Source organism: Chrysochloris asiatica, unplaced genomic scaffold (genome assembly GCF_000296735.1).
Source record: "Chrysochloris asiatica unplaced genomic scaffold, ChrAsi1.0 scaffold00207, whole genome shotgun sequence".
Classification (NCBI taxonomy): Eukaryota; Metazoa; Chordata; class Mammalia; order Afrosoricida; family Chrysochloridae; genus Chrysochloris; species Chrysochloris asiatica.
The window spans coordinates 4755788-4771367 of NW_006408725.1; the positions used below are offsets into that span (position 1 = coordinate 4755788).

At 38.7% G+C, this 15580-nt stretch overlaps 1 protein-coding gene across 2 annotated transcripts in view; it reads left to right on the plus strand.

Moving 5' to 3' along the window:
* The window catches only part of PRRX1 (paired related homeobox 1), an 88355-nt gene extending 73741 nt beyond the window's left edge, over nt 1-14614 (plus strand). Inside the window, exons 3-4 of one of the 2 annotated variants that reach the window (XM_006872638.1) lie at nt 3576-3757; nt 14431-14614. In XM_006872638.1, coding sequence (XP_006872700.1) covers nt 3576-3757; nt 14431-14569 — 321 coding nt within the window. In that variant the 3' untranslated portion in view covers nt 14570-14614. Of the gene's footprint in view, nt 1-3575; nt 3758-7747; nt 7803-14430 lie in introns of those variants that run through there. The other variant, XM_006872639.1, reaches the window with a different exon arrangement.
* The last annotated feature ends 966 nt before the right edge of the window (nt 14615-15580 follow it).

The window sequence follows — 15580 nt, forward strand, 5'->3', positions numbered from 1 at the left end:
CAGGGAGGACTAGTCACTGGAGAAGGATATCATGTTTGGTAAGGTGGAGGGTTAGAGAAAAAGAGGAAGACCCTCAACGAGATGGATTGGCCAAGTAGCAGCATCAATGGACTCAAGCGTGGCAACAGTAGTGAGGTTGGCCCAGGATCGGGCAGTGTTTCATTCTGCTGTGCATAAGGTCGCTATGGGTTGGTACCGACTCAATGGCACCTAACAACAACAACAATATGGAGTCCTGGTGTGGCACTGTAGGATAAGCACTGGGTTACACGGTTGGTTTGAACCATAAGGTCAGTGGTTCAAACCCACCAGTCACTCTTATACAGGGTCACTACAAATCGGAACCATCTTGACAGAACTTAACAACAAAAACAACAGCAATGTGATTATAGGGGTGCATAGTGGCTCTGCACAGTAAACACTGGACTGTGAACCACAAGGTCGGCAATTGGTACCCACCAGCCACTCTGTGGGAGAAAGATGAGGTTTTCTGCTTCCACAAAGATGTACAGTCTAGGAAGCCCTATACAGGGTCAGTATGAGTTGAAACTGACTTGATGCAAATTAACAACAACAAAAGCAATGTGATTATATTTGCATTTTAAATGATAATTCTAATAACAATGTCCTACACATGTCTGTGAGTTTGTCATACTCTGGTGACTTAGTTGTTCCTGTGATACTGGAAGCTATGCCACCAGCATTTCAAATACCAACCGAACAACCCAGTGTTGACAGGTTTTAGTGAAGTTTCCCGACGAAGGTAAACTAGGAAGAAAGGCCTGGTGATCTACTTCTGAAACGAGTCAGTGAAAACCCTATGGATTACAACAGAATATGGTCCAATACAGTGTTGCAAAATAAGCTCCCCAGGTGGGAAGATGCGCAAAACACACAGTGGCTGCCACAATGTACTTAAACACACCAGTAATTATGAAGGTGGTACAGGATCGGTAATGTTTGATTCTGTTCTCTGTAAGGTCACATGTGTTGAAGTCAACTTATGGCAACAGTAGTAATGTAAAGAGGACATTAGATCCAGGGGGCTGGGAAGCCAAGGAAGAGATGTCAAGATTTCACCTTTACTGATCTCCACCCTGAGTCATTGTGCTGCCCCCTACAGGGTGTTGTTGTTGTTATGTGCCTTCGAGTCGGTTCTGACCCATAGTGACCCTGTATAGGGATTCTGAGGAGCAGCTGGTGAGCTTGAACTGTCGACCTTATCGTTCAAACCAACTTTGCAGTCCAGCGCATTAACCCACAGCTCCACACCAGGACTCCACCTATATAATGTCTGGGAAGCTTGTCCCCTTAGCGGTGAAACTGCTCTACTCTGCATCATAGGATTTCCTTCTCTCTTACCTTACCATGTTTTCTAGAATTGTACCTATAATACTTGTTTTGCACTTTTCCAAATTTCCATGCTTGCCTTTCTGTAACAGATTCTGAGCTGCTTTAGGGCAGAGAACACAAGCATCGTTTGTAATCGTGAGACTATCAGATCAATACCTTACTCAGTTGATCCCTTACTGTATAATATTTGGAAATTTTTTATGCATGAATTAAAAAAAAAATATATATATATATACATCTTGCCAAGTTTCTGCCCACCAAGGTATATGCCAATATATGCTCCTCTTTTCTGTATATGAGCACCTTGATTATTAAAAAGTTAAATATGTTGGGAAATAGTATGTCATCATTTTATGTAGCATTTATGTTACTTCTGGTATGGTGCTGTAGATCAGCACTGACCTTTGAACCACAAGGTCAACAGTTCAAACCTACCAGTTACGCCTCAGAAACCCTACACACGGTCGTTGTGAGTTGGAACCGACTCAACAGCACTTAACAACAACAACATTGTTCACGAGGAGTCCTGGTGTGGTGCTGTGGGATAATGTACTGGATCACAAGGTCAGTTTGAACTGCAAGGTTGGTGACTCAAATTCACTAGTCGCTTCATGGAAGCCCTATACAGGGTCACTATGAGTCAGAACCAACTAAATGGCACTTGACAAAACAACAGTATTCATGAAGAATTCTAGTATAGAGCTGTAGGATAAGCACTGGACTGCTAACCACAGGGCAGTGGTTCAAGCTCACTGACTCTAAGGCACTTAACAATAACAACAATGATCATGATTATCATTTTTCATGTTGATTTTTCAATTTCTTCTTTGGTGAATTGGTTCATGAAATGACAATCACCCAAATAACCATCACATAGAATTAAACACTGTTTTTATTTTGGTAGTAGGAACCCCAGGGTGCAGTGATTAAGTGCTAGGCTATTAAGGGAAATGTCTGTAGTTTGAACTTACCAGCCAATCTGCAGGAAAAGATGTGGAGTCTGCCCTTGTAAAGATTGACAGCTTTGGAAACCCTATGAGGCACTTAGTTCTGCTGCAACCCACAGTGTTACTATGACTTAGAATTCACTCAGTGGCATGGGTCCGGCATGGGTGTATTTTGATATAATTGCTCTCAGTTTGTTTTTATAAGCTAAATTATACGAGCATTTTATATGACAAATCTGCCCCTTTTTATTAAAAAAACAAACATAGCTGTTGTTGTTAAGTGCTTTCAAATCTGTTCCGACTCATAGTGACATACTAAAATTGACAAAGAGAACAGAGAAAAGGTCTCTCTACATTCTGTGTTCCCACTATGTAGCACAGGGACTGGAACATAGCAGGTGCTCTATAAGTATTTTAGAGTGAGTAAATGAATGAAAAAGTACCATTTTCCCGAAACAGACTTTTCTTCTGACGCACCTCTGGGTGGTGGTGGTGGTGGTGGTGGGAGGGTGTTGTGTGCCACTGAATTGGTTCGGACTCATAGTGACCCTATGAGTGAATCTTTACAGGAGCAGAAAGTCTTACCTTTCTCCTATGGAGCAACTGGTAGATTCGAACTGCTGACTTTGTGGTTAGCAGCTGTGCTTGTAATCCACTAAGCTACCACCAGAGCCTATAACCTTTCAGTTGGCAGTCAAGCTCATTAACCATTTGCGCTACCCAGGGACAGCTAATGTGTATTCTTTACTGGCTGACTCTTTCTTCTCTGTGTGACTTCTTCCCTCCTCAACTGACGTTCCTTGCACATACCAAACCAAGTAGATCATTGGCTTCTTAAACCCGTGACTCAAGTTCTACTTTTGGGGGAATCCAGAAAGGAACGGATAAAATTTCCACACTGTGAAGGATTTTGAAAAAATAAGTTCTTTTAGAAATGGTATTGTGTCTGTGATCAAGTCTAGTGAGACTTGCCCTGCTCTCCTTAATTATTGATTACAACCAGGTTCATCACCTAACTCTGGAGATTTGATTTTTGTTAGTGCTTCATGGCCTTGTTATGATAGTCTTAACCCTCAACAGCTCTATAACATGACCCACTAGGAAAGGAGTATAGCATATTTCTGCTGTTCTAGGGAAAATTTCCTCCCCATTTGATATCGTCCTTGGGAAGACCTTATATAGTAAAATCAACCAGAACTTCATTCATTTAACTTCCTTATTCTTTTCTTTTTTCTCTCCCTCCACTGCCCTGCTCTCTGCCCTCCAATTTTCCAGGTGTGGTTTCAGAACCGAAGAGCTAAGTTTCGCAGGAATGAGAGAGCCATGCTGGCCAATAAAAACGCTTCCCTCCTTAAATCCTACTCAGGGGACGTGACTGCTGTGGAGCAGCCCATCGTACCTCGTCCTGCTCCAAGACCCACTGATTATCTCTCCTGGGGAACGGCCTCTCCGTACAGGTGAATGACTGGCCCACTCTCCCTTGCTCCACACTTCCACATGTTTCTCAGCGTGGGTTGTGCTCAAAGCTGCCTGTGCAGCTGACTGACATTTCTTACTGGGTTAAACTCTTCAGAGACATTCAACTTGCTGACATCCCCAGATTTTCACAGGAAATTGATTACTAGTTGCCCCAGGAACAGGGTTTGGGGCAGAAGAGAGAGGGGCAGGCCATCAGCAGTCTCTTCTTGGACTCAGGAACTCTTGCAAAGGTTTCAAAGATGAGAAAAAATCTAAAGAAAATATCATTAAGCTGGATCCAATGTCCCACTTGAAACCATTGTGGAACAAAACTATATCCAGATTTGATATAGAATTGTTTTTATTATGTTTAAAGTAGGAACTTGTAAGGCTGCAAGTGTGGGACTGAAGGTGAACTTCACAGTAAAACTGATTTGTAATTAAAAAAAGAAAGAAGGATAAATGGGGAGAGAAAGGGAGAGGAAGAAAGAAAACTATAAAGTAAGGGAGGAAGGAAGTAAAGGAAAGGAAATGAAGAAAGAAAGGATAAACAAAAACAAAAACAAAAGAGCTATAGTAAGGAACAAAATTAAGTTCATTCTGATTGCATTCCTGGCCACTTTCTTTCTTGGTAGGTGGGGATGTCCTATGATCCAAAATGCCTTTCTATTCTATTACCAATTCTTATCTATTGTCTTAAGTTTTCTTTGAGAGTCAATTTGTATGTGTGGATTTTTTTTTTGTTAACATAAGAAGAATGTAAAACATACACTAAACTTTTATATTACAAAGATAAAATGTTTTGAAGTAGAAAATAACAGTATTCTTTCATTATCATGGAGAGGTTTACAACTTCCATTTATTATGCTGTTCAGACAATATAGGGAAGATAGCAGGAGGGAAGCAGAGAAATAAGTGCCTAATACATTGAGTGCCTTTCACTGAATCTAAACACAGTTCTCTTAGAAACCAGATCAAGACTGAAGATGCCCTCTGGCAGATTTTGGTGGAGAAAGAAATATCCACAAATTAAGGAATTATGCTTTTACCTTTTTATTATTCAGGTTAATTATTAGTTTCAGGAGTGATTTAGACTAATGAGAGATGATCTCCCACCTGAAGCTGAACTGAATTGAAATACCACGTTTGTGAAATACAAAAATTTTTGTATTTCAATACAAATCAACCTTTTTTTTTTTTTTTTCAAAGATTGATGATCCTTATCAAAGCAAAAATCCTCACCTGATTGTGCTTTTTGTTCCAAACCAGTTCCTTGAACGAAACAGCATGCATGCATTTGGAAATTTCTTTAGTATCCTCCTATGTAAAATTAACTAGAATTACTTTGGTCTTAGTACATAACAGACCTGGGAAAGTCTTATTCTGGGTCATCTTTGCTCTTAGACATGGTATGTCTTCCCTATTTTGAGAGATCAGTCACACCTGTATGTCCTACTTAAAATTTATGTTCTTCTCCCATATGAATGTTTACTACAAAAACATTTTAAGTGCATTTCGAAATCACATATTCTTTGAATTTTAGAAGTCTGCTTTGTTTCTTTTATAAATATTAGTAGATGATGAAACCAAAACCCACTGCCAAATAGTTGATTCCCGAGACATAGTGACCCTATGTAAGTTTTCCAAGGCTGTATATCTTTACAGGAACAGAAAGTCTCATCTGTCTCTGGAGAAGTGTCTGGTGGATTTGAACTGCTGACCTTATGATGATCAGCCCACTAAATGACTTGTGAAATGGGTGTGGTTCAAAGCCTGACATTTCAAGGTCTCTGATTTGAATCTGGTCACTACCAGGAAGTATTACTCCTTTTCCTTTTCCTACCTGGGTCCTAGTTAGGAACTTTGGCAGCACACATACATAAACAGTCCAGATGACTGTCATGTAGGGCAGAATACTGCATGTGTGAGAGTTTGAAATCCTCCTGAATTATAATTGGGTAAAGTCACTGGATTTGGCAGAATTTCAGGTCCCAGTATCTGCATCATATGCATTCTCTATATGAGCATCTAACTGGAACGATTACTATAGCCGTGTGCCTTTTGGGAAATATTCTATTTTAACTGAAAAGATTATCTAGACATACTAGATATTTTTTTCTTTTTCTTTTTTTAAATCACTCATAATTCTACCATCCTGGCATAACTAAATTGGTTCATTTTTGCCATTAGGGCTCAGTATTTTTCATAGGTGTAGTCTTATGGTACATATTATTTTGTATTCTGCTCTTTTTACATAAAGTCATATAATTTAGTACTTCTTACATATTTCATGGTATACTTTTATATAGTCTTTCTTTCAGATGTATTTTGTAAAAATTAATTAAAACAATATTATAGAATCTGATTGTTCCTATTCTGTATGAAGAATAAGTTATTCTTCAGTTCTAAGTAGAGAAGTCATGGTTTAAAGTAGTGATTTAATCCATACTAATGTTTTTGACCCAATGTTGACTGGAAGTATTTCTACTTTGGGTAATTACTAAAAGTAGTAAACAGTTGTTACTTGGAGATATTTCTGTGATGTTTAGAACCAAAATACATGATCATTTCATTCACTTTCTGAAGCTTGATAGCAATATAACTATTTAAGGAAACATGAAAGAAAAACAAGTGACAAGAAGCCAAGGAAATGTTAGACCATCTGTGTTATAGAAAAGCATCTCGCTATTCCTGTTGGTACTATTATGTTAAGTTAGTTATCTTACGTGACATTCATTAAAAGGCTTTTGTCTTGGTTAATCCTTGAAACACTGCTGTGTGGTAGCTCTGTCCTTTCTCTGGTTCCAAAGAAGAGAAAACTGAACACTTGCCCAAGTTTAAGTCTTCAGCCAGCAGAATTAGAATCAGTGCTTGTGAAGCCTGTTTTTGTCCAACGTACTAGGCCACATGACTATAAATTACATTACATTGAAAGTAGTAAAATGTGTAAAGCTGGGAAAATATATAAACATCCCCCTTTTGATTCAGGATCTGTTAGGAGATCAAAGCAGCATACCTTCAGCTAAGACCCCCATTCTGGGGTGTGTGGGCATCACACTGGGGTAACTAATGTGGTTGGGACATTGAGTAGGCAGCTCTGCCAGATAGGACAGTTTACTGACTTTCACAGCTTTCCCCTGTGAGAAGAAAGGAGGAAACCGAGGCTCAAAAGCAATTGTTTGCATATTGTCAGAATCAAGGACTGGGAAACCGCCAACACATTTTTTTTTTCCCTGGGGGTCATTTATATCCAGAGCGGCTGTATAATTTCTCATCCATAACGGCGACGCTTTGAGAGTGAATGGGGAATGCTATTAGTAATTGCACTAGGACAACAGGCACACACTGGGATTGTCCCTGGCTAACTGGAACACACGGTTCACTCTATATATAGCATGGCACGACCTGGTTCATTACCCTGAGCGCTTCTGAAGTTATGATGTCAGGCAGGCAACTGAGTTGCATTTTCTAACACTACTGGCCTGCCAGGTGTCTTCTTTATCATGATCAGCTGAAGGAAGCTTTTTTTTTTTTGGCACATACCACACTGTGTAGCTCAGAATGATTTTCCTTAGGTCAGTTGTGGGGGGAAGAACACAAACAAGCACCCAACTTATAAGACTCACTACTTGTGTAGTGCTTTGCCTCTTGGGTAGCAGTAATTAACCTAGTCCTGGACTTCTGGACTGTTATTTGAGATGAAGTGGCAAAGAAACCTTTCTCCAGAGAGATTCTTTTCCTGTGAGAGGTAGAGCGAGAACAACCTGACTTGACAGTGTTGGTCTGCAGTGCTGTTTCCAGAGGGAGGGCTGGGCTTAAAAATATAAAACAAAAAACCTAATGACAAGTCAAAGAGAGGCAACTCTGTCTGTCCACCGTTTCCCTTCCCCATCCTTCTCCTCCTCCCCTCATTGATCGTGGTCACGGTGCTGCCTGACATCTGCTGAACGCATTTGGCTCATTTCTCCCTTTCACACTTTCAAAAATAGATCCTCGTCCCTCCCAAGATGTTGTTTACACGAGGGGCTTCATAACGGATTCTAACGGAAGACACTGAAAAGGTAACTTGTCAGAGGGGAATGAGGGGGGGATGATGGGGGTAGGGTTTAAGTGGGAAGTAAGTGCGTTCAAGAAAGTGGGATTTGCAGCCCTAGAAATGTAAGCAATGAGATCCTTGAATGGGAACACAATTGGAAACTGAGCTGTAAGAAAATATGTCCATAGGTTAAGGCTAATCTAGAACCGTCATCCCTAAAGATGACTGTGCACCGGAATCACCTGGGCTCTTGTTGCAATACAGACTGATTCTGTGGGTCTGGGGCAGGGCCTGAGATCTTGCATCTCAAATCCCTCCCAGGTGATTGCAATGCTGTTGGCACCTGGGCTATACTTTGAGTAGTGAGATTTCAAACTACTGTTTTGTATGGAGCAGGGGTTGGAAGAACTTGATTGTTCTTGTCCTGGCTCCTGTTGGACCCAAGTCAGTTGATTCACTGATCTCTATGTAGCCTTTGTAACTACAGTTGAGCTAGTAGTAATTTCTCTAGTAAACATACCATACAAGGAGTGTGCGGAACTTATAGTAAGCAATATGCATTTAAAAAAAAATGAAATTCAAAAACCCTCAAGACAATAAAAAGATGCAGGATACTTTACATATTAAAATATTCTATCAAGAGAAGGTTAAAAATAACAACGCAGTATGCAGTACAAATTGAAGCCTGAATAATGCAATCAAATCCAGGTGTGTTTAGTTTCAAACGCTAAGTAGATATTTAAAAGTCAACTTCTGAATTTTAAAAACAGAAGTTAGAAATGATGATTTGAGTCACAAAAGATCATTCCCAAAAGGATTTATGACATCTCCCTTTTAGAAGTAAATTTCCTGAGGGAATCTGGTATGACATGTTACTAGATAAAGCATATATACCTCCCTTGCTCTGGCACTGACAAAAGGACAGACCAAGAAACGATCTTCCGTTTCCACATATCACAGAACAAGTCATGCAAATGCAAAGAAATGTAAGCTCTATATCCTTGGGGGGTGGGAGGAGGGGGGGGAAGCTGGTGAAATTCTTGGATCTCACGAAGACTTCCAGACTTGCTGGGCCGACAGATTTGTCTTTGGGGTAAAATTTCAAACAGTGCACTGCCATTTATCCAAAGGGCCAAATAGAAAAAGTTAGAGAGGAAAATTGAGCCTGGTGTTCGTCTCCAAGATATACCCAATTGTCTGTAATTTGTAGGATTTTTATACTCTGGGTGATTAGAAAACAGAGGGACAGATGTCCATACATTTCCCGGTCTTAAAATCATACCATGTATAGTATTTCCCATGCTTCCTTAGTGTTTGGCAGTCAATTGAATTCATTCTTTCTTATTAGACAGACAATTTTTAGAGTAGGTTGAAATGATGAAAGAATGATTTATCCCGTGAGAACAGAACTCTAACCTCACTAGTGGTAAGCACTGTCCCACCTCAGACTGAACTACATCTGGTAGGAATCTCAAAATATGGAGATGGAAAAATGTCAAGCTTGATTAAATGTGTCATTTCTGTACAAGTCCCAGTGGAGACTTTGAGAACCAACAGATGGGATACAAACACTTCTTTTTCATCTTTAATTTCTCAATGCACTTTATATGGCAATACAAATTCTTGGTAACAGGCACAATTTTATGTTCTTAAAAAGGTGTTTTAACCAAATCTGATAAACCCAGGACATGGGTCATGCCAGTATCTATTCATTCAGGGTGCTGTTAACCTGGCTCAGTGGTCATCATGTGCCAAGTGTACACAATTCATTGAGTTTCAATCTCAGGATTTTACCCCAGGAAGTTTAATCTTGTATAGGAAGGAGTGTTCATTTTATATGGTTTAAATGACTCTCTAAAATAGTTTGAATAGCTATTTTGTTTTCTGTCACTGTTTTCTGACTTAGGAGAAAACATTCCAAGGCTTGCTTTCTTTTCTGAAAACAGAGCTTTGAAAGTTTCAGTGACAAGGAGAACAGGTGGTCAGGAACAGTCTTTCAGATTGGCAGCTACTCAAAGCCCTTTTGCATCTGTTGTCACTTTAGGGAGAAGTCCTCTCCATCTTATTTCTAATGCCATTTTTAAAGCATGAGTAAGTTACTCTTGGACAACCCACTCATTAATTCTGTCCTTTATGACCTCTACAAGTCTTGCTTGTCAGTGTTATATCAAAAGACTGCTTACTGTTTGCCTAGACAGCACGTTTCACCCAAATTGAGAATCTGGACCCAAGTAAAAATATTGGAGAGAAACTGGACTCTTACAATTCTTTAGTATGTATACAACAAGTCATTTGAGTTCCTACTTGTAGTGTCATATCTTCTAAGCATTTGTTAAGAGTCTGTGAATGAAAATATGCTTTTGTTTTTAATTCTAGTTTTGTGACAATGAAAAGCTGGAACACGTTACATCTGTTTTTGAAAGTTTATAATTTTTCTAAACATTTTCAAAGTAAAAATGTCATCACTTATTGAGCTTCTAGGGAATTTCAAAACTTATTTGTTAATACTAATTGCCTTGGTATCCTTACTCCCTACTAATCTGAGTGCTCCCCATAGGGCATTGTCACAGCCATGCTTATATAATTGTATCTTTATAATAGCAACAACCGGACAAGGGTGCTGTTATCCACTCAGGAAATGTCAGACTGTCATTAAGTCACAGTGCCGTGGTAACAATCCAATCTCCTATTCAATATAATTCTAATTTTCATTAATCTGGTTTTGAGATAGAGAGTGGGCAATATTCATTTCATTTGGATATTACTATATGGGCCTGCATTATCAAGAGAACCTCTATATTTCCAAGAAATGTGTTACCATGCTAAATCCTCAGACTAAAATATCAGATGATAAAATGAGCAGACTATGAAGCAACTACAACAAAACGATCATAAAATAGGTAAAATGGTAGTCACTGCTATACTACACGTTTTGAGAAGACAGTATTAGTATCTTCAGTCAATGAAAATGATCCTCAAAGGTTCTGACTCCCTTTGTCTGTTCAGGAAATGGACTGAACCCTAATGGTTAAAGAAGGAATTTAGAATCCTCAGGCAAAAATTACAAGAAAAATTCTGGTCAGAATCTCAACGAATAGAAAAATGTCCCTCAAAATATTATGCCGCATACTTAAGAGCATAATATTCCATGACAATCTACATTTTACCATCAGATAACTTTTCATTTTATTCTCTGGTATGAAGTTTTCAGACCCATTCAATTTCATTCTCAGTACTTTACAAATGAAGGAGTTCTGGTAGCATAGTAGTTATGAGTCGGACTACTAACCTCAAGATCAGCTGTTCGAAACTACCAGCTGTTCTTTGGGAGAAAGATGAGGCTTTGTGCTCCTGTAAAGATTTACAGCCTCGGAAACCCTCTATAGGGTCGCTATGAGTCGGAATCGACTCCACAGCACACTACCACCACCACCACCACTACCACCACTTCACAAATGATGCAGATAACCTGCATTTCTAACTTCTTTCCTAAAATGGTACTTATCATATACCAACTTTGGGGCTTAATTCTTTCATAGAAACCTGGTTAAGAAAGATGGATTTGATTGCTTTCATAATAATCCATGACTAGATACATTTCCCAAAATCCACTTGTCTCTTTTATTAGTTGCCTGGATCTTTGGGTGCTTGGCATATCCTAGAAATATCTTGAATATAGGTTTTATGGTAAGTTTTCAAATGGAAGCATGTAATTCATATAGAAATTAAATGATGATGTGCATATAGGTTTTGAAAATAAATTTCTTGGTATTTTTTTTAAAAACAAACAACAAGAAAAAATTTTGATCCTTCTTAATCTGTTGCTCTAGTCTTTGGTCTCACGTCTAATTGAAAGTTACCTTAACTGGGGACTCCTGCTTCTGTCAAAGGTAAAAGTGATAGTCTTTAACCTGTACTCATATTTATACATTTCATACTGAGAAACAGTATTTTTTTAATCGATCCAAGAATATAAAACCTTCAGCCCTTGTTCTTTTCATTTCCCTCCTGATTTTGCTTTGCTGCGGTGCTGTAGGATCAACACTGGACTTCAAACCACAAGGTTCAAACCCACCAAATGTTCCTCAGAAACCCTATACAGGGTTGCTATGAGTTGGAACACACTTGAGGGCACTTAGCAGCAACAATTAAGATAGGAGGAGTCCTGATGTTGCACTATAGGATAGGCATTGGACTGCTCACCACAATCTCACGGTTCAAACCCACCAGCTGCTCCTGGGAAACCTTATACAGGGTCACTATGAGGCAGAACAGACTCAATGGCACTTAACCAACAACAACATTAGGATAAGAAAATTAATAAACACATTGGTACATTTTTTTTAGAAATCATTAGTCACAGTAGAATATTAGAGATTGGCAACACTGAGTGGAAATCAGCTTATTCATAGTATATCATAGAAATTTTCTCTTATTTATTCATTAGACACTTTTATTGGACACCACGTATGTGCCAAGTATGATATTACTTGAGGAAATAATGGTGAACAAGGCAGACATGGTCTCTGATTATTGGAGCTTATAACTGAGGAAAGTGATATATGAAGGTTTCAAAAAATGTGTAGGGAAATGAAATGAAAAGACAGTGGAATTTTCCATGAACTTTTTAAAGCTCCTTCATAGACATTAAACACATTGAGTCAACTAAAACTGAAACAAATGCTGAAATGAAAAGCACAAGATGTTATAGGAGAACTTACCTTGTCCAGTGGGATAATATCATCTGAATGAGTAGAGCAAGCAAAAATGAAATAGAATAAATTAGGACTTTTTGTTTTTTAATCCTCTAAGTCTTTTCCTTTATAACATACACATGCGTACACACACACACACACCAGTATGCTAAGCTTTTTCAATTAAGGATGTGTTTTTTTCTGGAAAGATCTAGTGTTATGGGATTAACTATATTATTTTTTAACCTAGCTTTCATTTGTTAATTGCTAGTAACTGAGCAGAAATGTACTATTGTAAGTCTTGACCAGGAGTCTTGACTATGTAGTGTTCCCAACAAGTATTAATGATATGTATATTATTGTATTTGTAGAGTAGCTTTAATTTTCTCTTTTCCTGGTCTTGTCACTTGATCCTCAGAACCACAAACTCCTGTGTGGCTGACAAAATTCCACTGGAAGGCAAGCAACAAAAAAACACATGTTATTCCATTTATAAATCTACCTCATTCCAGCCCTGCAATTGAAAAGAGATTTGTTAGGCTCTGAAACAATTAAAAACATTTTAATTTTATTAGAATTAACCCTTTTTTAGCTATTCAGTATAAAGTAATGGATAATTTGCATCCAAATCTAAAAAACCAAAACATAACAAAAATATTCCACCACATTTCTTTTTTATTTAAAATTAATGCATCAATGTAATTAACAGAAAACTACCAATTACACATTTTTGCCCAGCAGTGTTCCTTGGTCTTAATTACAATCTCTGACAATGAAAAACTACTCCAGGTTTTTCTAAGCAATAATAATGGTGAGAAAGAATTACTCCTGAGGTCAGGAATCCAAAAACTTAGAGCCTTTGATAGTTTATCTAGGAGAGTTAAAATAACTGACTCAAAGGCAGTGAAAGATACAAGTGCAAGATGGAAATACAAATATAAAAGTCATTCATTGGCTAGAGGGTTGTTGTTGTTAAGTGCCATTGAGTTGCTTTCAACTCATAGCAACCCTGTACAGGGTTTCTGAAGAGGAGCAGGTGGGTTTGAACCACCAACCTTGTGATTCACAGTCCAGTGCTGATCATAGAGGGTAGACACGTATTAACATGGATGATGAGGGAGGCAGTTAAAAAAGTAAAGAAGTAAAAAAAGAAACATAAATACTTTTGAAAAGAATTTATAGAGTAAGGGCCTTTGGATGGGAATATCTTGGCGCTATCAAGCAATACTTGATGCCATGAACCAGTTGAATAAACTGCAGAGACGTTATCTTGGATTTTTTTAACTGGCTCTCTAAGCAAACTACTTAATAGGGTGTTTATTATTTTCTCACGTGTGTTGGAATTAAGGCCAACAATCTAGACATGAGAGTCTTGGTGTGGTGCTGTAAGATAAGCACTGGACTGCTAACCACAAGGTGGTTAGTTCCTTGGCAACCACGTACAGGGATGCTATGAGTCAAAACTGACTCGAAGGCACGTAACAACAAGCTAAACATGATTATTTACAGTGAGAAGGGCAAAGTTCTCTTTATTATTCTCAAATGCCTTCTCTTCTTCGTTACTCCCACAGACTGGTGATGTAGGCAGGAAGAGATTAAAGTCAATTGGTCAGCTGCTGAAACACCTGTTAGTCAACAAAAGCAACTCTCTTCTCTTATCCCAGAAATAAATCATTACTCACTGTGTCCAGCACAGCAAATACCTCTCCCTCTCCTTGTTCAACCCTCCCATCATTTTCCCTGGCCCTTTGCAACACTGCTGCACTTCTCCAAATGCCTTAGACACATGGAACGCTGGGGCCAAAGGGGAACGAAACATCTAGTCTAATCCACCTGCCCCTGCCTGCCGCCATCCTGACAGTATCTCCACCATGGGCCACAGACTTCAGCTTTGTGAAACTAACGCCTGTTATTCTCCCTGCTCTCTCCTTTATCCCTACAGCGCCATGGCTACTTATTCTGCCACGTGTGCCAACAATAGCCCTGCACAGGGTATCAACATGGCCAACAGCATTGCCAACCTGAGACTGAAGGCCAAGGAATATAGTTTACAGAGGAACCAGGTGCCAACAGTCAACTGAGGAAAATAAATAAATAAAACAGGCCTAAGAAGAAATCAAAAACCATAAGACACCTATCCTGCTCTGTCATTTCTTCATCTGCTGGGGAAAAAAAATAATAAAATAAACAAAACCAGAACTAAAATATTGGGACCATGGCAGAGAAAAGCAGGAGAGGAGCAAAATGAAAATTAGTTAACAAATGTTCCTCCTCCCTCTGGGATACCACCACCACTTGTTTCTGTGTGTGTTTATTTTGTTTTCCTTCCATTCATTCTTTGCTTAATATACTCTGAGCTTCTTCAGTTAGGTCCAGCCCATCCATTCCCTTGGTTGTCTAAGATTATAAAAAGAACAAAAACCAAACTCTGACCAAGAAATCACACACACACACACACACACACATATATATATATATATATATATATATATATATATATATCAGATGCAGTAATTCCCTGAGTTAACAAATGTCTGGCATATGTCGTACTTGCCCTATGATATTATGTAAATTTGCTCTAACTTTGAAATGACTAAACCAACCCCTACTCAACAACATATTTTTCATCACCTGCACTTGCTGCATGTGCAGCTTTTAAATCACTGAAAAGACTTTGAATCTTTTCTTGAATTAAATAAGACTAAATAAGAACTTTATGCACCTGTTCCTACTTACCTAAAAAATTGACAAAAACACTCACCTAGGAATGTCTCTTGTTCTTAACCCGGGGACTGCCTGGATTTAGAATAAGTGCCTGTGGTCTCCTCATCCATTTGTTAGAAATTCAGTGGCGTTCTCTGTCCTTTTTCCCAATTCTTTGCAAATGAACTTCAGGAGCTTTTGAAAAGTCAATACCTTTTGGAACAATCTGTGCCAGGCATGTTTCCCTTTCTCATTGTCACCATCTCTATTGGGCATGGTAATGTTTTTGCATCAGCTAGTGGAAAAAATTTACATATATTTGGTCACTGGCCTGTATGACCCAATGTGATTGGCTGTTTCGGGCTAATTCTAAACTCCAAGCTACAGAT